The 21,692-nt window shown below is 47.5% G+C and overlaps 1 protein-coding gene across 2 annotated transcripts in view; it reads left to right on the forward strand.

Annotated features, from left to right (window-relative positions):
- Window positions 1–21,692, forward strand: part of BTBD10 (BTB domain containing 10) — a 129,764-nt gene that overhangs the window by 86,331 nt on the left and 21,741 nt on the right. For both annotated transcript variants that reach the window (XM_063946399.1, XM_063946400.1), the window contains 4 exons: window positions 1,743–1,939; window positions 12,162–12,447; window positions 12,679–12,781; window positions 21,003–21,123. In XM_063946399.1, coding sequence (XP_063802469.1) covers window positions 1,743–1,939; window positions 12,162–12,447; window positions 12,679–12,781; window positions 21,003–21,123 — 707 coding nt within the window. The remainder of the gene's footprint in view (window positions 1–1,742; window positions 1,940–12,161; window positions 12,448–12,678; window positions 12,782–21,002; window positions 21,124–21,692) is intronic.

The raw sequence follows: 21,692 nt of genomic DNA on the forward strand, positions 1-21,692 counted from the left end.
TTTAGTACACTGTAATCCTGCCATTATATTGCAGCAGCATCCCTGAGTTTGCCTTCAGCCTTGCGGTGAGTGCCGGACTGATGTGGTCACATGTCCTCTGGATGACACAGATTGAAGTCATTCTTTCGAGTAATTTGCAGCAGCCTCGTTAGCAGATCTGACGAGTCCTACTAGAAAATCCTGTTAGCCTGGGAATAGCTTTAGAAACCACCCCCTCCTTCCCGTCTGTGTTCTGCCTGTCACTGCGGGACATCCAATAGCAGGCCGCTGGATACGACTGCTCTCACAAAGCAGCACTAATGGGGTGGTGTGGCTGGAGACGTCAGCCCCATCACTATGCGTGTCTGAATCACGGATTGTGTGGAAGTGATTTGTGTTATTATCTGGGAGGTGGCACCGTATCTCCTGAATAGCTGCCATTGAGGCTAAAGGACTTCCAGAGGATTGTGCAGGTTCTGCCGTGGGGTGGCAATATGCTGAACTTTGCAAGGAATGCACAAGGATGCTGACCTGGCTGCCACAGCATCTTCGCTTCATGGCTCTTGCTTCCTTTGTGCTCTCATTCCAAAGGTTTTCCAGTGCCTGAGCGGGCAAAGCACGAGGTGTGTATTCCTTTAACCCGCTGATGTGAAAGCTTTTAGTGCATGTTTTATCTTTAATATTCTATGTTATCTCTGTGTCATTACGTTTGTAGAAGGATGGTCATGCTTGTCTTTATGTATGGAAATGCTTGTGCTGTATGCCTCCGTTAAATGTCCTGCGATGTTGCAGCACTTGGTGTAAACCCAGAGGTGCAGCTGTAACTTGAGGCCCCTGCGTGCTGCCTGAAGCAATAGCTCGAGGTGGAAATTGCTGTAAAGACAGAAATAAAGGTTACAGGGAATAGGAATGACACGCACGTTTGTGTATACCTCCTGTATCTAAGCAGGAAATGTGTTCTCTAATTGGATTTTGTGAGAAGCTGACAGTAGTCTGGATTGTGAAGAGTTTATAATGTTGTGTAATGCAGCCGGGGGGCACTCGGTAAAGGCTTGTACACTTACTTATTCAGTGCACCAAATACTGTAGATAATGACATTTAGATAAGCTAGTTGTTTGGCCGGGGCATCTGAGTTCTGAGAGAGCTTATTGCAGTGATCCGGACCATCAGTACCTTGCTCATAGATCAGTAATTGCCTGTGAGGAGGATCCCATCTGAGCTCGGACTACACAGTGTATGGTGCTCATAGGCATAGGCAGAGGCAGAGACATAGGCAGAGACATTCATTCTCCATTATACTATGGTGTCATATACTGAATGTCCTACCTGCCCAATGTTTACAGTCGGTCCTTTGTGTCTGCTCTCATATCCAGACACTGCTATAATCTACTTTACATACAGCAGACATCTGGCCAGCCTTTCTCTTATCTTCCTGTCTGCCAGCTCCAGCAGCAGATATCTGGCTCCTGCCATCCTTACTGCCACGTGCATCAAATGCAGGCCATAATAATGAATCTGGTTATTGCAGCCGTTCCGGTCACCTGCTACTTACCCTGCATCCTTCCTCTGCTGCCTTAATCTGTAGGTTTCTAGACCGTGTCCTCTTCTAGAAATAAATGCACTCCTCTGATAGGTACAAATGTATCCCCTTATTCCCCCCCCCCCCCCCCCCCCCCCAAATACGTCAGTGTGTCCTGCTTGTCTGCATGCTCTTGCCTTTGGCGCACATCTGTAATTCGCTGTTATTTGTTCTTCTTTCCAGCACTCCATCGCGTGGTGCTAGAGTGGGATCCAGCCACACGAAGATGAGTTTTCATGGTGCCAGTGGCGGTCACGAACGATCACGAGATAGACGACGCTCAAGCGACAGGTCACGTGACTCATCACACGAAAGAGGCGAAAGCCAGCTGACCCCGTGCATCCGAAACGTCACCTCTCCTACACGCCAGCACCAAAGCGGTACCTAGAACAGTGTTTCATTACAGTCAGACACACCTTTTACATGGGCATACCGGGGAATTGGTAAACGATGGGCAGATAAACAGCCCGAACGGATACATTGAAGGACCATACGCTTTAATTCACGTTACTTTACAGGAACCAAAAATACTTAAATGACAAATGTTGCCAGCACATAAACAGCTTCCACATAATTACTGGGAAATTTTACAAAATTGTCCTTTAGCTACTTTTAGGGTAAAACTGCACCCGTGCTTAAAATGTAGAAAATGTAATATCGGGTGGAGTTTTCAATGCTGAGCATTTGCCTGGATCCCGTTGTATTTGTACCTGTTGTCGCTGTGTGTAGTGGCTTTTTGTGTTGTGTTACATTGTGAATCGCACAGGCACTTTGGGAGACATAGATGACAACTGTCACTCTTGTAACTGGGTAGAAAGGAGGTGTTTCCTGTAACAGCCAATCAGATGATCACTTTCATTTTATATATTGCACAAGGAAAATTACGCAATATTGCACCATGGGAAACCACTCCTCTTCTACACTGTTATCTGCAATCCCGCAGTTTTCATCCTGGTCACTCTGTATAATCTGCCGTAATCTCTCACCATGGTAACTGCATCATTTGTGACGATCATGTGACCTCATATACATCACAGGTGCCAGGTATAACTTGGGAGTAAGTTATTAGTCTGTAATGATTTGCGGCCCTTTTACCTCCTAGTGTGTTTTTTCATTTACTCTTTTGTGCAAAGCTGCGACTTCCTTTTACCACATGTTTTGTAGGCGTTCTTGGATAAAGGGCGGTATAATAGAGAGCAGGAGAGGAATCTTAAACATGGGGTTATTGCGGATATTATTAGGTCATGTTCTTATCTGCCGCTCACTGTATATATGATACCTGTGCTATATCTCCTGTAACTGATGCAGTGTGTCTGCTTCTGTCTTCTCACCTGGTGCACATGGCCTCCATCCATCCCATAGCACATAATAGGCCTCGATTCATCCCATAGCACATAGTAGGCCTCCATCCATCCCATAGTAGGCCTCCATCCATCCCATAGCCGATAGTAGGCCTCCATCCATCCCATAGTAGGCCTCCATCCATCCCATAGCCGATAGTAGGCCTCCATCCATCCCATAGCCGATAGTAGGCCTCCATCCATCCCATAGCCGATAGTAGGCCTCCATCCATCCCATAGCCGATAGTAGGCCTCCATCCATCCCATAGCCGATAGTAGGCCTCCATCCATCCCATAGCCGATAGTAGGCCTCCATCCATCCCATAGCCGATAGTAGGCCTCCATCCATCCCATAGCCGATAGTAGGCCTCCATCCATCCCATAGCCGATAGTAGGCCTCCATCCATCCCATAGCCGATAGTAGGCCTCCATCCATCCCATAGCCGATAGTAGGCCTCCATCCATCCCATAGCCGATAGTAGGCCTCCATCCATCCCATAGCCGATAGTAGGCCTCCATCCATCCCATAGCCGATAGTAGGCCTCCATCCATCCCATAGCCGATAGTAGGCCTCCATCCATCCCATAGCCGATAGTAGGCCTCCATCCATCCCATAGCCGATAGTAGGCCTCCATCCATCCCATAGCCGATAGTAGGCCTCCATCCATCCCATAGCCGATAGTAGGCCTCCATCCATCCCATAGCCGATAGTAGGCCTCCATCCATCCCATAGCCGATAGTAGGCCTCCATCCATCCCATAGCCGATAGTAGGCCTCCATCCATCCCATAGCCGATAGTAGGCCTCCATCCATCCCATAGCCGATAGTAGGCCTCCATCCATCCCATAGCCGATAGTAGGCCTCCATCCATCCCATAGCCGATAGTAGGCCTCCATCCATCCCATAGCCGATAGTAGGCCTCCATCCATCCCATAGCCGATAGTAGGCCTCCATCCATCCCATAGCCGATAGTAGGCCTCCATCCATCCCATAGCCGATAGTAGGCCTCCATCCATCCCATAGCCGATAGTAGGCCTCCATCCATCCCATAGCCGATAGTAGGCCTCCATCCATCCCATAGCCGATAGTAGGCCTCCATCCATCCCATAGCCGATAGTAGGCCTCCATCCATCCCATAGCCGATAGTAGGCCTCCATCCATCCCATAGCCGATAGTAGGCCTCCATCCATCCCATAGCCGATAGTAGGCCTCCATCCATCCCATAGCCGATAGTAGAACTCTTCCAATAGCGCCATTTCATTCCAGCCATAACTGGCTGCTGCCTGGATGGGGCCCCCATTATATGTCCTTAGTGGCTGGTATTCAAGATTATTATTATTATTAATGTAATTTTAAGAGGTGTTTGAAAAGGAAAAAGGAAAATAAATATATATTTTCTCTGACGTCCTAGTGGATGCTGGGAACTCCGTAAGGACCATGGGGAATAGCGGCTCCGCAGGAGACTGGGCACAACTAAAAGAAAGCTTTTAGACTACCTGGTGTGCACTGGCTCCTCCCACTATGACCCTCCTCCAAGCCTCAGTTGGATTTCTGTGCCCGGCCGAGCTGGATGCACACTAGGGGCTCTCCTGAGCTCCTAGAAAGAAAGTTTATTTTAGGTTTTTTATTTTACAGTGAGATCTGCTGGCAACAGGCTCACTGCATCGAGGGACTAAGGGGAGAAGAAGCGAACCTACCTGCTTGCAGCTAGCTTGGGCTTCTTAGGCTACTGGACACCATTAGCTCCAGAGGGATCGACCGCATGGAACTGGCCTTGGTGTTCCTTCCCGGAGCCGCGCCGCCGTCCCCCTTACAGAGCCAGAAGCAAGAAGAGGTCCGGAAAATCGGCGGCAGAAGACATCAGTCTTCACCAAGGTAGCGCACAGCACTGCAGCTGTGCGCCATTGCTCCTCATGCACACTTCACACTCCGGTCACTGAGGGTGCAGGGCGCTGGGGGGGGGCGCCCTGAGCAGCAATAAAAACACCTTGGCTGGCAAATATATCACAATATATAGCCCCAGAGGCTATATATGTGATAAATACCCCTGCCAGAATCCATAAAAAAGCGTGAGAAAAGTCAGCGAAAAAGGGGCGGAGCTATCTCTCAGCACACTGGCGCCATTTTCTCTTCACAGTATAGCTGGAAGACAGCTCCCCAGGCTCTCCCTTGTAGTTTGCAGGCTCAAAGGGTTAAAAAGAGAGGGGGGGCACTAAATTTAGGCGCAATATTGTATATACAAGCAGCTATTGGGAAAAATTCACTCAATATAGTGTTAATCCCTAAATTTATATAGCGCTCTGGTGTGTGCTGGCATACTCTCTCTGTCTCCCCAAAGGGCTGTGTGGAGTCCTGTCCTCAGTCAGAGCATTCCCTGTGTGTGTGCGGTGTGTCGGTACGGCTGTGTCGACACGTTTGATGAGGAGGCTTATGTGATGGCAGAGCAGATGCCGATAAATGTGATGTTGCCCCCTGTGGGGCCGACACCAGAGTGGATGGATAGGTGGAAGGTATAAACCGACAGTGTCAACTCCTTACATAAAAGGCTGGATGACGTAACAGCTATGGGACAGCCGGCTTCTCAGCCCGCGCCTGCCCAGGCGTCTCAAAGGCCATCAGGGGCTCAAAAACGCCCGCTCCCTCAGATGGCAGACACAGATGTCGACACGGAGTCTGACTCCAGTGTCGACGAGGTTGAGACATATACACAATCCAATAGGAACATCCGTTACATGATCCCGGCAATAAAAAATGTGTTACACATTTCTGACATTAACCCAAGTACCACTAAAAAAGGGTTTTATGTTTGGGGAGGAAAAGCAGGCAGTGTTTTGTTCCCCCATCAAATGAGTGAATGAAGTGTGAAAAAGCGTGGGTTCCCCCGATAAGAAACTGGTAATTTCTAAAAAGTTACTGATGGCGTACCCTTTCCCGCCAGAGGATAAGTTACGCTGGGAGATATCCCCTAGGGTGGATAAGGCGCTCACACGTTTGTCAAAAAAGGTGGCACTGCCGTCTTAGGATACGGCCACTTTGAAGGTACCTGCTGATAAAAAGCAGGAGGCTATCCTGAAGTCTGTATTTACACACTCAGGTACTAGACTGAGACCTGCAGATAGTGCTGCTGCAGCGTGGTCTGTAACCCTGTCAAACAGGGATACTATTTTGCGAACATAAGACGTCGTCTTATATATGAGGGATGCACAGAGGGATATTTTGCCGGCTGGCATCCAGAATTAATGCAGTGTCCATTCTGTCAGGAGGGTATTAGAGACCCGACACTGGACAGGTGATGCTGACTTTAGAAGGCACATAGAGCCTTATAAGGGTGAGGAATTGTTTGGGGATGGTCTCTGGGACCTCGTATCCACAGCAACAGCTGGGAAGAAAATTTTTTACCTCCGGTTTCCTCACAGCCTAAGAAAGCACTTTATTATCAGGTACAGTCCTTTCGGCTTCAGAAAAGCAAGCGGGTCAAAGGCGCTTCCTTTCTGCACAGAGACGAGGGAAGAGGGAAAAAGCTGCACCAGTCAGCCAGTTCCCAGAATCAAAATTCTTCCCCCGCTTCCTCTGAGTCCACCGCATGACGCGGGGGCTCCACAGGCGTAGCCAGGTACGGTGGGGGGCCGCCTCAAAAATTTCAGCTATCAGTGGGATCGCTCACAGGTGGATCCCTGGATCCTTCAAGTAGTAGGTACAAGCTGGAATTCGAGGCGTCTCCCCCCCGCCGTTTCCTCAAATCTGCCTTGCCGACAACTCCCTCAGGCAGGGAGGCTGTGCTAGAGGCAATTCACAAGCTGTATTCCCAGCAGGTGATAGTCAAGGTGCCCCTACTTCAACAAGGACGGGGTTACTATTCCACACTGTTTGTGGTACCGAAACCGGACGGTTCGGTGAGACCCATTTTAAATTTGAAATCCTTGAACACATACATAAAAAAATTCAAGTTCAAGATGGAATCGCTCAGGGTGGTTATTGCAAGCCTGGAGGAGGGGGATTACATGGTATCCCTGGACATCAAGGATGCTTACCTACATGTCCCCATTTACCATCCTCACCAGGAGTACCTCAGATTTGGGGTACAGGATTGCCATTACCAATTCCAAACACTGCCGTTTGGACTGTCCACGGCACCGAGGGTCTTTACCAAGGTAATGACAGAAATGATGATACTCCTTCGAAAAAAGGGAGTTTTAATTATCCCGTACTTGGACGATCTCCTTATAAAGGCAAGGTCCAAGGAGCAGTTGTTGGTCGGAGTAGCACTATCTCGGGAAGTGCTACAACAGCACGGATGGATTCTATACATCCCAGAGTCACAGCTGGTTCCTACCACACGCCTACTGTTCCTGGGGATGGTTCTGGACACAGAACAGAAAAAAGTGTTTCTCCCGCAGGAGAAAGCCAAGGAGCTGTCATCTCTAATCAGAGACCTCCTGAAACCAAAACAGGTATCGGTGCATCACTGCACACGAGTCCTGGGAAAAATGGTAGCTTCTTACGAAGCAAAATTCCATTCGGCAGGTTCCATGCAAGAACCTTTCAGTGGGACCTCTTGGACAAGTGGTCGGGATCGCATCTTCAGATGCATCGGCTGATAACCCTGTCTCCAAGGACCAGGGTATCTCTACTGTGGTGGCTGCAGAGTGCTCATCTTCAAGAGGGCCGCAGATTCGGCATACAGGACTGGGTCCTGGTAACCACGGATGCCAGCCTTCGAGGCTGGGGGGCAGTCACACAGGGAAGAAATTTCCAAGGACTTTGGTCAAGTCAGGAGTCGTCCCTACACATAAATATTCTGGAACTGAGGGCCATTTACAATGCCCTAAGTCTGGCAAGGCCTCTGCTTCATAACCAAGACAACATCACGGCAGTCGCCCTTGTAAACCGACAGGGCGGCACAAGAAGCAGGATGGCGATGGCAGAAGCCACAAGGATTCTCCGATGGGCGGAGAATCACGTCTTAGCACTGTCAGCAGTGTTCATTTCGGGAGTGGACAACTGGGAAGCAGACTTCCTCAGCAGACACGACCTACACCCGGGAGAGTGGGGACTTCATCCAGAAGTCTTCCAACTGTTGGTAAACCGTTGGGAAAGGCCACAGGTGGACATGATGGCGTCCCGCCTAAACAAAAAACTAGATATTGCGCCAGGTCAAGGGACCCTCAGGCAATAGCTGTGGACGCTCTAGTGACACCGTGGGTGTACCAGTCGGTTTATGTATTCCCTCCTCTGCCTCTCATACCAAAGGTACTGAGAATAATAAGAAAACGAGGAGTAAGAACGATACTCGTGGTTCCGGATGGGCCAAGAAGAGCTTGGTACCCAGAACTTCAAGAAATGATATCAGAGGACCCATGGCCTCTACCGCTCAGACAGGATCTGCTACAGCAGGGGCCCTGTCTGTTCCAAAACTTACCGCGGCTGCGTTTGACGGCATGGCGGTTGAATTCCGGATCCTAAAGGAAAAAGGCATTCCGGAGGAAGTCATTCCTACGCTGATAAAAGCCAGGAAAGAAATAACCGCAAACCATTATCACCGTATTTGGCGAAAATATGTTGCGTGGTGTGAGGCCAGGAAGGCCCCAACAGAGGAATTTCAGCTGGGTCGTTTTCTGCACTTCCTACAGTCAGGAGTGACTATGGGCCTAAACTTGGGTTCCATTATGGTCCAGATTTCGGCTCTGTCGATTTTCTTCCAGAGAGAACTGGCTTCACTGCCTGGAGTTCAGACATTTGTAAAGGGAGTGCTACATATTCAGCCCCCTTTTGGGTCTCCTGTGGCACCTTGGGATCTCAACGTGGTGTTGAGTTTCCTAAAATCACATTGGTTTGAGCCACTTAAAACTGTGGATTTGAAATATCTCCCGTGGAAAGTGGTCATGTAATTGGCCTTGGCTTCGGCCAGGCGTGTGTCAGAATTGGCGGCTTTGTCATGTAAAAGCCCATATCTGATTTTCCATATGGATAGGGCAGAATTGAGGACTCGTCCCCAGTTTCTCCCTAAGGTGGTATCAGCTTTTCACTTTAACCAACCTATTGTAGTGCCTGCGGCTACTAGGGACTTGGAAGATTCCACGTTACTGGACGTAGTCAGGGCCTTAAAAATTTATATTTCCAGGACGGCTGGAGTCAGGAAAACTGACTCGCTTTTTATCCTGTAGGCACCCAACAAAATAGGTGCTCCTGCTTCTAAGCAGACTATTGCTCGCTGAATTTGTAGCACAATTCAGCTGGAGCATTCTGCGGCTGGATTGCCGCATCCTAAATCCGTAAAAGCCCATTCCACGAGGAAAGTGGGCTCATCTTGGGCGGCTGCCCGAGGGGTCTCGGATTTATAACTTTGCCGAGCTGCAACTTGGTCAGGGGCAAACACGTTTGCAAAATTCTACATATTTGATACCCTGGCTGAGGAGGACCTTGAGTTCTCTCATTCGGTGCTGCAGAGTCATCCGCACTCTCCCGCCCGTTTGGGAGCTTTGGTATAATCCCCATGGTCCTTACGGAGTTCCCAGCATCCACTAGGACGTCAGAGAAAATAAGAATTTACTCACCGGTAAATCTATTTCTCGTAGTCCGTAGTGGATGCTGGGCGCCCATCCCAAGTGCGGATTGTCTGCAATACTTGTATGTAGTTATTGCCTAACTAAGGGTTATTGTTGAGCCATCTGTTGAGAGGCTCAGTTATATTCATACTGTTAACTGGGTATAGTATTACGAGTTATACGGTGTGATTGGTGTGGCTAGTATGAGTCTTACCCGGGATTCAAAATCCTTCCTTTATTGTGTCAGCTCTTCCGGGCACAGTATCCTAACTGAGGCTTGGAGGAGGGTCATAGAGGGAGGAGCCAGTGCACACCAGGTAGTCTAAAAGCTTTCTTTTAGTTGTGCCCAGTCTCCTGCGGAGCCGCTATTCCCCATGGTCCTTACGGAGTTCCCAGCATCCACTACGGACTACGAGAAATAGATTTACCGGTGAGTAAAATCTTATTTTAATAACATAATATGAACCACAGGTATGTAGGTTAGATATTTCAGGTGGATACATTTTTATAAGGACTTTGCTTCAATTTTATATATATTTGCTTTAAGGTTACAGTGTTTGTGTATTTATTCTGATGTGAAAGGGGTCACCTTATACATTATATAACACATCTAATGTCCATCTTTACCAGTGCCTTTGTGGTGTTTATTTCATCCAAATATCTGTGTGCATTGTGTATAATTGTGCAAGGATTGAATAATGGGCTTTTTGTTTTGGTTAAAGTAAGGATACTAAGTGGGATTCGGTAACGCATAGCAGTAGCCATTAGGGAGATGGGGGCACTTTCTCTTCTGTGTGTTACAGTACAATTGTTCACAGAGCACTAATCCCTATTGTGTGTGTGTGTGTGTGTGTGTGTGTGTATATGTATAGTGATCGCCTTCAGTCTCCTCTGCTGTCCTGTTTCTGTGTGTAAGTCGCTGGCGCACTAACCTGTATGATTACCTGTGCGGTTCAGCCGACTGTGTGCTGTGGCCAGAGCTGTACTGAGGCAGCTTATAAACTGAAAACAGAACTGCTTTTACTAAATGTAATGTTTTGCACAGTTGTCTTATTAATCATGATTAATCATTGTCTGGTAGTGATTAGAGAGTGGAGTCTTTGGATGAGATTATTGCGTATAATTAGTTGGAAGATCTCTGTACCGGGTCCTGATGTAACCCCAGCAATCAGATACAGAAGACAGAATATCCACAATCAGTGACAATGGAATACATTTATGGCACCGAGAGGAATTATTGCTTCTCCTTATAGTGACTGGATACAATGCAGGAACATGGTGTTTCCTACAGGGGTACAATTGATAGAGGGTCCCTTCAGTAAGAACAGCACGTTAGAGCCACTCGCTAGGAGTCGTATGCAACGCCTACCTGATTTAGCTTTTTAAATTATCTTTAATTCTTTTGGGCTAAGTCGCCGGCATCACACTGGCCCTGCAACTGGCATGTGATAGCATACAGGCTTTGGTGATGCCATGTTTTCGACACATGACTGGTCCCCAGAGGATTAATAGGACATAATGCATTCTCCTCAACATTGGTTCAGTCTATCCGTGTAGGTGACAGATGCCCCTAATAATTCACAGGGGCACTTGCATCCTTTAATCCCTGATGTTCGTTTCAGTATAATATATCACAGCTACAATACTTTGCGGTGCAACCTAAAATGTAAGCGCAGTCACAGTAGACCGATGAAATTGACCTGTGAGACTGGTCCTGCGAAGACGGCGAAAGCCGATTGAATAGGCCCCTCTCGGCGACATCTATTGCAGGTCTCCTGCACTGGATTGCTACTTATAAATTACCCCCAGTGATTACCATTCTATAACAGGATAACGAACATATTAGCCAATTAGTTAAATAAGTGATGCTTAACCCTGTGTTTGCTGGGCCTTCTGACATCTGTGATCCCTCTACTGGCTCCATGTGCGTAGACAATGGGGGTTTAAAAATCTATATGGCTGGCTGGGCACTTACAGAATGGTATGGGTACATTACCGACATTGTGGGAACTGGGAAACTGTTGACCAGATCAAATAAGGTGTTAAAGGGACGTTTACAGAAGTAATCTTTTTGCGATGGCGCAGTGTATTACTGTTCTTTTCTATCACTCACTCATTTCCTCACGTTCATCAGCATTTTCCGGTTATTCTAATCTCTAAACAGACATACAGATGTGCCCAACAGCCTCTCGCAGTGCGACAGGTCCCGTGAGACTCTGCTAGCATTGTGCGTCTTAGTCACAATGCAACTTGAATGCAGCAGGAGACTGTGCTGATTAATGTGATGTGACACATGTATATATCTGTGTGCAACTGAGTCTGAATCTGTACACAGAGTGCTGCAGTGCAGCAACCGCTGCGGTTTCCTGTGCCAACTTCCGTTGTGCTTCATATGCAGACTCTCACACACAGATATACAAGTGTAGCATATCACATTAATCAGCACAGTCTCCTGGTGCGTCTTAGTCACACCGTGTTGCAAGTAAGACGCATTTTCTTTAAAAAAAAAAAAAAAAAATACAATATAACCTTTAATCTGTTTCCTCGTTCCTTAATTTGAGCTACTGGAACAGGCAACCCTATGTAACGTAAGGACATCTGCAAACTCAATTACTCATCTTTGTTTCTCATTTATATTGCACCTGAAACTTTCCCTGCGCTGCAGAACATCTAATCGGCTCACTGAAACAAACACTTGATTATTTTCTTTTTTATAGATCGAGAGAAGGAATATTGTTCATCCCGGCCGAGCAGCCCCCGCCCTCAGAAAACCTCCCCCAACGGTTCCAGTAGTAGTGTTGGGCTCAGTAGCCGGAACAGTAGCCAGTCCAGCTCAGAAGGGAACTGTAAAACTGCCGGGGAGATGGTGTTTGTGTACGAAAATGCAAAAGAAGGTGCCCGGAACATCCGCACCAACGAAAGAGTCACACTTATAGTGGACAATACCAGATTTGTGGTAGACCCGGCTATATTCACAGCACAGCCAAACACCATGCTGGGAAGGTTGGTATTCTGTGAGTGCGAGCCCCCTCTCCTGTCGTCTCACTGCTGCATGTTGTATGACTTGTGGTTGCACACAAGCGGCAATCCTCTCTCTCTTGTGTACGCGGCGCTCGCATTGTTGGGGGCTGCGGTGCATGTAGAGGTAATAATATTGTGTCTGACACCATGCCTTTGTACATTCCGCTTCCTGTGTCCTCACACTGGCTGAAATGTGCCGATCTTGTTGTGCAGGATGTTTGGATCTGGCAGAGAGCACAATTTCACACGTCCGAATGACAAGGGAGAGTTTGAAGTGGCGGAAGGGATCAGCTGCACTGTGTTCCGGGCCATCCTGGTGAGATTTTCCTGCCTGCCGAGGCATTCCGTGTTTTCTCCCAGTATGTGATGTGCTCACCTCCCATGGAGGCTTTTCCGTCACTGCTGCTAAGTCTCTCTCTCTGTACTGTGTGGCTTCCTTACTTTACTCGTGATTCGTATGTCCGTTCTCTCATCTCTCACCTTCGTTACTTATTGGACATTTATGTGTATGAGACAAATTCCGTTTGGCGTTTAATCCTTTTCCCACAGGCACCTATGTGGCAACTTCATCCATAACTTTAAATATTTTTTTCTCTTACGTCCTAGAGGATGCTGGGGACTCCGTAAGGACCATGGGGATAGACGGGCTCCGCAGGACACATGGGCACTTTAAGAAAGACTTTAGATATGGTGTGCACTGGCTCCTCCCTCTATGCCCCTCCTCCAGACCTCAGTTTGATACTGTGCCCAGTGGAGACTGGGTGCTTTTCAGAGAGCTCTCATGAGCTTTCTGACAGAAAGTATATTTGTTAGGTTTTTTATTTTCAGGGAGCCTGGCAACAGACTCCCTGCATCGTGGGACTGAGGGGAGAGAAGCAGACCTACTTCTGTGAGTTTCAAGGCTCTGCTTCTTAGGCTACTGGACACCATTCGCTCCAGAGGGAGTCAGAACACAGGTCTCACCCTGGAGTTCGTCCCGGAGCCGCGCCGCTGTCCTCCTCACAGAGCCGGAAGATAGAAGCCGGGTGAGTATGAGAAGAAAAGAAGACTTCAGAGGCGGCAGAAGACTTCATGATCTTCACTGAGGTAGTCACGGCAGTCACTGTAAGGGTGCAGGGGGGGTGCCCTGGGCAGCAATATAAACCTCATTTCTGGCAAAAGAGATATATATATATATATATATATATATATATATATATATATATATATATATATATATGTATATATATATATATATATGTGTGTGTGTATATATATATATATATATGTGTCTGTATACATATATATATGTGTGTATGTGTGTGTATATATATATATATATATATATATATATATATATATATATATACATACACACACACACACACACACACACACATATATATATATATATATATATATATATATATATATATATATATATATATATATATATATATATATATACACACAGCTAGGCACTGTATATATAAAGAGCCCCCGCCAGTTTTTATTGTATTTAAGCAGGACAGAAGCCCGCCGCCGAGGGGGCGGGGCTTCTCCCTCAGCACTCTCCAGCGCCATTTTCTCCACAGCACAGCTGAGAGGAAGCTCCCCGGACTCTCCCCTGCTTATCCACGGTGAAAGGGGGTTTCAGAGAAGAGGGGGGGGGGGGGGGGGGGCACATAATTGGCAGCAAATAATAGTATTGCAGCGCTACTGGGTAAACACATTGTGTGTTTTTCCTGGGATATTGGCGCTGGGTGTGTGCTGGCATACTCTCTCTCTGTCTCTCCAAAGGGCCTTGTGGGGGAACTGTCTTCAGATAAGAGGATTCCCTGAGTGTGTGGTTTGTCGGTACGTGTGTGTCGACATGTCTGAGGTAAAAGGCTCTTCAATGGAGGAGATGGAGCATATGTGTGTGTGTGTGTGTGTGTGTGTTGTCTCCGTCGACAACGCCGACACCTGACTGGATATGTGGAATTAAGTGCTGAGGTAAATTTATTGCACAAAAGATTAGAGAACAGACAGGGAATCTGCTATGTCTGTCCCTATGTCGCAGGGACCTTCAGAGTCTCAAAACGCCAACTATCCAAAATAATACACTGATACCGACACGGAGTCTGACTCCAGTGTCGACTACGATGATGCAAAGTTACAGCCAAAACTGGCAGAAAAGTATTCAATATATGATTATTGTAATAAAAGATGTTTTGCATATCACTGATGACCCATCTGTCCCTGACACGAGGGTACACATGTTTAAGGGGAAGAAAGCTGAGATAACATTTCCCCCCTCTCATGAACCAAATGAATTGTGTGAAAAAGAGCGGGAATCTCCAGACAAGAGACTGCAGTTTCCCAAAAGAATTCTCATGGCGTATCCTTTCCCTGCTAGGGCCAGGATACGATGGGAATCTTCCCCTAGGGTGGACAAGGCGTTGACACGTTTCCCCAAAAGGTAGCGCTGACATACCAAGATACAGCTACCCTCAGGGATCCTGCAGATAGCATGCAGAAAAGTACTTTGAAGTCCATTTACACACATTCTGGTACACTACTCAGACCGGCAATTGTGTCGGCAGGGGTTTATAGCGCTGTAGCAGCGTGGACAGATACCTTATCAGCGGAGATTGAAACCTTGGATAAGGATACCATGGTATTGACCCTAGGATATATAAAAGATGCTGTCTTATATATAAGACATGCTCAAAGAGACATTGGTCTACTGGGTTCTAGAGTCAACGCTATGTCGATTTTCTGCTAGACGTGTCCTGTGGAACATGCACTGGACAGGTGATGCCGACTAAAAGAGGCATATGGAGGTTTTACCTTACAAGGGTGAGGAATTGTGTGGAGAAGGGCTCTCGGACCTGGTCTCCACAGCTATAGCTGGTAAATCTGATCTTTTGCCTTATATTCCCTCACAGCCTAAGAAAGCACGACATTATCAAATGCAGTCATTTCGGTCGCAGAAAAACAAGATAGTACGAGGAGCGTCCTTTCTTACCAGAGGTAAGGGCACAGCTAGTTCCCAGGAACAGAAGTCCTCCCCGGCCTCTACTAAATCCACCGCATGACGCTGGGGCTCCGCTAAGGGAGTCCGCCCCAGTGGGAGCACGTCTTCGACTCTTCAGCCACATCTGAGTTCACTCACAGGTGGATCCCTGGGCAATAGAAATTGTTTCTCAGGGTTACAAGCTGGAATTCGAAGAGGTGAGATAATATTAAATACAATTCACTCATTGTATCTCCAACAGGTGGTGCTCAAGGTTCCCCTCCTTCAACAAGGAAGGGGATATTACTCAACCTTGGCTGTAGTCCCGAAACCGGATGGTTCGGTCAGACCTATTTTAAAATTAAAATCTCTGAACCTATACTTGAAAAGGTTCAAATTCAAGGTGGATTCGCTCAGAGCGATCATCGCCAGCCTGGAAGAGAGGGGATTTTATGGTGTATCTAGACATAAAGGCTGCATACCTTCATGTTCCCATTTATCCACCCCATCAGGCGTACCTGAGAATTACGGTACAGTATTGTCATTACCAATTTCAGGGTAATTGGCGGAAATTATGGTGCTCCTATGCAAGCAAGGAGTCACAATTATCCCATACTTGGACGATCTCCTAATAAGGGCGAGATCACGAGAGCAGTTGTTGAACAGCGTGTCACTTTTGCTGAAGGTGTCACAGCAACTCGGCTGGATTTTCAATATCCCGAAGTCACAGTTGGTTCCTATGACTCGTCTGCCCTTCTGAATACGGACCAGAAATGGGTTTATCTTCCGATAGAGAAGGCCCAGGAACTAATGACTCTGGTAAAACGCCTATTAAAGCCAAAACAGTGCATCACTGCACTCGGGTCCTGGGAAAGATGGTGGCATCTTACGGGGCCACTCCCTTCGGCAGGTTCCATGCGAGGACTTTCCAATGGGATCTACGGGACAAGTGGTCCGGATCACATCTACAGATGCATCAGTTAATCACCCTGTCCCCTAGGGCCAGGGTGTCTCTCCTATGGTGGCTGCAGAGTGCTCACCTTCTGCAGGGTCGCAGGTTCGCCATCCAGGACTGGATTCTGATAGCCACGGACGCGAGCCTCCGAGGTGGGGGAGCAGTCACACAGGGAAGAAACTTCCAAGGTCTTTGGGTCAAGTTAAAAAACTTGTATTCAAATCAACATCCTGGAGCTGAGGGCCATATAAAACGCCCTTCGGCAAGCGGAAACATTGCTTCACGACCTACCGGTTCTGATCCAGTCAGACAACATCACCGCAGTGGCTCATGTAAACCGCCAAGGAGGCACAAAGAGCAGAGTGGAAATGGCAGAAGCCACCAGGATTCTCCGCTGGGCGAAAAAAAATAATTTAAGCGCATTTTCAGCAGTTCATTCTGGGAGTGGACAACTGAGAAGCAGACTTCCTCAGCAAACACGACCTGCATCCAAGAGAGGACTTCTTTAGGAAGCCTTCGCACAGATTGCAAGTCAGTGGGAACTGCCACAGATAGACATGATGGCGTCCCGCCTCAACAAGAAGCTACAGAGGTATTGCACCAGGTCAAGAGACCCTCAGGCAGTAGCTGTAGATGCCCTAGTGACACCGTGGGTGTTCCAGTTGGTCTATGTATTTCCCCCTCTTCCTCTCATACCCAAGGTGTTGAGAATGGTAGGAGGGAGAGGAATGAGAACAATCCTCTTTGTTCCATATTGGCCACGAAGGACCTGGTATCCGGATCTGCAGGAAATGCTCACAGAAGATCCGTGGCCTCTTCCTCTAAGACGGCACCGGTTGCAACAGGGGCCATGTCTATTCCAAGACTTACCGCGGCTGCGTTGGACGGCATGGCGGTTGAACGCCGGATCCTAGCGGATAAGGGTTTTCCGGATGAGGTCATTCCTACGCTAATAAAGGCTAGGAAGGACATGACATCTAAACATTATCACCGTATATGGCGAAAATATGTTTCTTGGTGTGAGGCCAGGAATGCTCCTACGGAAGAATTCCATCTAGGCAGTTTCCTTCACTTCCTGCAAACTGGAGTGAATTTCGGCCTAAAATTAGGATCTATTAAGGTTCAGATTTCGGCCTTATCCATTTTCTTTCAAAAGGAATTGGCCTCTCTCCTTGACGCCTTGGGACCTTAACGTGGTGTTAAGTTTCATTAAGTCACACTGGTTCGAAACACTTAAAACGGTGGAGTTGAAATATCTCACTTGGAAGGTGGTCATGTTATTAGCCTTGGCTTCGGCTAGGCGAGTGTCGGAATTAGCGGCTTTATCACATAAAAGCCCCTATCTGGTTTTCCATATGGATAGAGCGGAATTGCGGACCCGTCCTCAATTCCTGCCAAAAGTGGTTTCATCCTTTCATATGAACTATTGTGGTGCCTGTGGCTACGCGTGACTTGGAGGATCCCGAGTCCCTTGATGTGGTCAGGGCTTTGAAAATTTACGTGGCCAGATCAGCTACAGTCGGAAAAACAGAAGCACTGTTTTGTCATGTATGCAACCAACAAGATTGGTGCCCCTGCTTCAAAGTAGACTATTGCTCGCTGGATCTGTAACACGATTCAGCAGGCTCATTCTACGGCGGAATTGAAGTTACCTAAATCGGTCAAGGCCCATTCCACTAGGAATGTGGGCTCTTCTTGGGCGGCTGCCAGAGGGGTCTCGGCGCTACAGCTGTGCCGAGCTACTCCTTGGTCGGGTTCAAACTCCTTTGCAATGTTTTATAAGTTTGATACCCTGGTTGAGGAGGACCTCCTGTTTACTCAATCGGTGCTGCAGAGTCATCCGCACTCTCCCGCCCGTTTGGGAGCTTTGGTATAATCCCCATGGTCCTTACGGAGTCCCCAGCATCCTCTAGGACGTAAGAGAAAATAAGATTTTAAACCTACCGGTAAATCATTTTCTCGTAGTCCGTAGAGGATGCTGGGCGCCCGTCCCATGTGCGGACTACTTCTGCAAGACTTGTATATAGTTATTGCTTAAATAAGGGTTATGTTATAGTCTCATCGGTCTTGGACTGATGCTATGTCGTTTTCATACTGTTAACTGGATAGTATATCACAAGTTATACGGTGTGATTGGTGTGGCTGGTATGAATCTTGCCCTTGGATTAACAAAAATCCTTTTCCTCGTACTGTCCATCTCCTCTGGTCACAGTTTCTCTAACTGAGGTCTGGAGGAGGGGCATAGAGGGAGGAGCCAGTGCACACCAGATCTAAAGTCTTTCTTAAAGTGCCCATGTCTCCTGCGGAGCCCGTCTATCCCCATGGTCCTTACGGAGTCCCCGGCATCCTCTACGGACTACGAGAAAAAGATTTACCGGTAGGTTTAAAATCTTATTTTTCTTTGCATGTTACCTGTGTATGTGGGCGATATGAGTGTGTATTGTGTACTGTGCGGCTGCCGCTCAGGGCTGGGGGGTTTTCTATGTGTTCGGCTTGCCAAGTGTAAATAAACCTGCAATCCCACATAGGTGTATAGTGTGTCCTCTCGTTTGCAGTCTTTCCTGATTGTAAACCGTTTTTAATGTTAAATTATGCATACTGCCCAAGTCTAGTACAGTCTCCTGCCGGTCACGCAGCAAGCTGTAGTTCAGCAGGTTGGCTACCTGCAATATTAATCGTCTGATTGCTTTTAAACTGTGGAGTTCAGAGGTCAGAGATTACACGTATTAGGGCTAGATATTCCTCCTTGTCATACATAAGTTTAATTATGTGTATTTAAAAACTTTTTTTTAAAACATTGCTGCGTGCCACCATTACATAAGTGGCCAAAATTTGTGGAATGAAGGATATCACAGTGGCTGCCAGGCGTGTCGTACAGGAAAGTGGTACAGAAGGAGAATTTCCCGTGACCCTATCCCCCAGTATGACATATATACAGTGGTGGGGGGGGGGATTAGTAGTATCAGGCATCCTCTTGGGGAGTCACAGCAGGCATCCTGCTATCTGGCTGAGAGAGCCCAGAGAATGGACAAAACAGGATAGCTATCGTATCACAATAGTCTGTCTCACGTTTTCTTAGGCTGTCTCATGAAGTGCTGCATGTTATGAGTGCGTTGTGGTGACTGTATCGGTGAGATTATTGCAGGGCGAGAGCTGTCATTCCGGTCTGAGTCTCTTGTCTGTGGATTCCCCGCTCTGCATTGCTGAGGCCAGTGACTGCTATAGAATAGCATCTAGTAGATGGTGATCCTTCTCTCTCTGTTACAGAACGCTTGTAATACGTCAAGCAACGGGAGTATAATGTGAGGCTCAGCGGAACGTCAGTGTTATTGTACCCTACAGAGATGCAGTCAGGGTATACGCAGGACAGGGCTCCCCCCCTTCCCCCCCCTCCCCCCACACCACACACACACACACACACACATCATTAGTTAGGGTTGTTTACTGTGGTTGCTTGCAGCAGTGTAGACAACTGCCAGTGATGTTGCTGAGCTTGTATAGTGAGTAATGTGTACAGAATGAATGCACAGTGCCCTGTACATCACCGCACAGACAGCTGTTCTCAAACCCTCCCTAGCCTCACCTGGTGGCAAGACGCTGCCCTAGTCACTCTGCGGTAATACTGTGCAGCTGTTGTCAGGGGACAGTGAGTAATGGATATGGGCGAGGGAGCATGGCACGTGGTTTCTATCCCTTTATCCACTCATAACAATTGCTGTAAAACATAAACATATTAAGGGACAGCCTACAGACGCAGTAAGGATCAGGAGTGCACAGCAAATGGGGCGGGCAATGACTTCCAATACCAGGTTGTCTTATGTTCGTATTATTGACACGGGAAAACACTTCATACCCAGTAGGTTTACGGTGATGTGCTAGTTACAGCAGAGATGGTAATATTGGGAGACGGCTAAACTGTAATGCTAAGTTTGGTCTCCCAGTACTGTCCTTTGTACGGCGCTGCGAAACGCTTATGGTACCTTATAAATAAAATGTAATAATGTAAACACTGCAGCACACCAGACATGCATGCAGAGCCTTGTATTGCTCTGTAACTGGCATCTCTCCCATAGTGCACTGCAGGCTCTGTCTGGCCTCGCTGGCAGAGTAAATGCAGCAATGAGCAGGGGTTGTGCCTGGCAGCAAACTTCTCGCTGCAGATGGTTTTACAAGTCACTGACTCGCATAGACCAGAACTGTCAGTCTCTTACCACCTCGGATAATGCGCCCTCTCCTCCGGCCAGATCCATAGGTGCTGAAATAATTTACTGGCAAATCAACTTAAGTGGAGGTGCTATGGTTGGCATTCAGCTGGGGCTGGGTGCGACACTGCACAGCTCTGGAAACGCCTGCACAGAGCGCCCCCTAGCTTCATAAATCATTGTGCAGCTTAGTAAGCCTGGGGTGTGATCTGTGGCAGTGTGGCGTTCCAGTGCTCCCAGAATGCATTGCTTATGATAATGCCCTCAGACCACAACATGTGTTCTGACTTGTGACTTGCATAACACACGTGTGTCTCCCAGTTGTGCGGTTTGTGCCTCCTCACTGGTATCTGTTTTTGTGTTTTTGGTAACTTTATTTTTTTGTTTTTGTAATTTTTATAAGGATTACTACAAGAGCGGGATAATTCGTTGCCCAGATGGAATATCTATCCCCGAGCTAAGAGAAGCATGTGACTATCTATGCATCTCATTTGAATATAGCACTATCAAATGTAGAGACCTCAGTAAGTATCCCAGGGGATCTCAGTGTCTGTCCTTTCATTTCATCACCACTTACCTCTCTGAGCAGATAAATGATGCAGTAACCAATCCCAGGCCGCCTGTGTGCCGTCACTCTTCCTCTGTCGCTTCATGTCTCCGTCTGTCTCTTCTCACAGGAACTGCAAAGCTCAGGGTAGGACGCAGGCGACAAACACTGTCAGGGAGATGATACTTGGTGGCAATCGCAAATTGTTCTTAATAGAAAACGGTGTAAAAGTTATTTCATGAAGTCTGTAGTCTCCCCCCCCTCCCACACCTCACCATTCCCGTTACTTTCTTGCCATACTACACACTTTATAGTTGTGTTACAGAAAACGTCGTCCTCTCCAGGGACGGCTATTGCGCCCGTGTGATATCTGTAATTGTCACTAATGTGTGTGGCAGAGGGTCAGTCCTAACGGCCACAACAGTAGGGTTCCCAATAGAGTGGCTCCTGGCTGATTAATGACGCCCCTGTCTGTGGCCATGTTAAATAAATCTATAGGGTTCTTACTCACAAAACATCCCCCCCCACCAGCAATGGATATAGATT

Source organism: Pseudophryne corroboree, chromosome 11 (genome assembly GCF_028390025.1).
Source record: "Pseudophryne corroboree isolate aPseCor3 chromosome 11, aPseCor3.hap2, whole genome shotgun sequence".
Lineage (NCBI taxonomy): Eukaryota > Metazoa > Chordata > Amphibia > Anura > Myobatrachidae > Pseudophryne > Pseudophryne corroboree.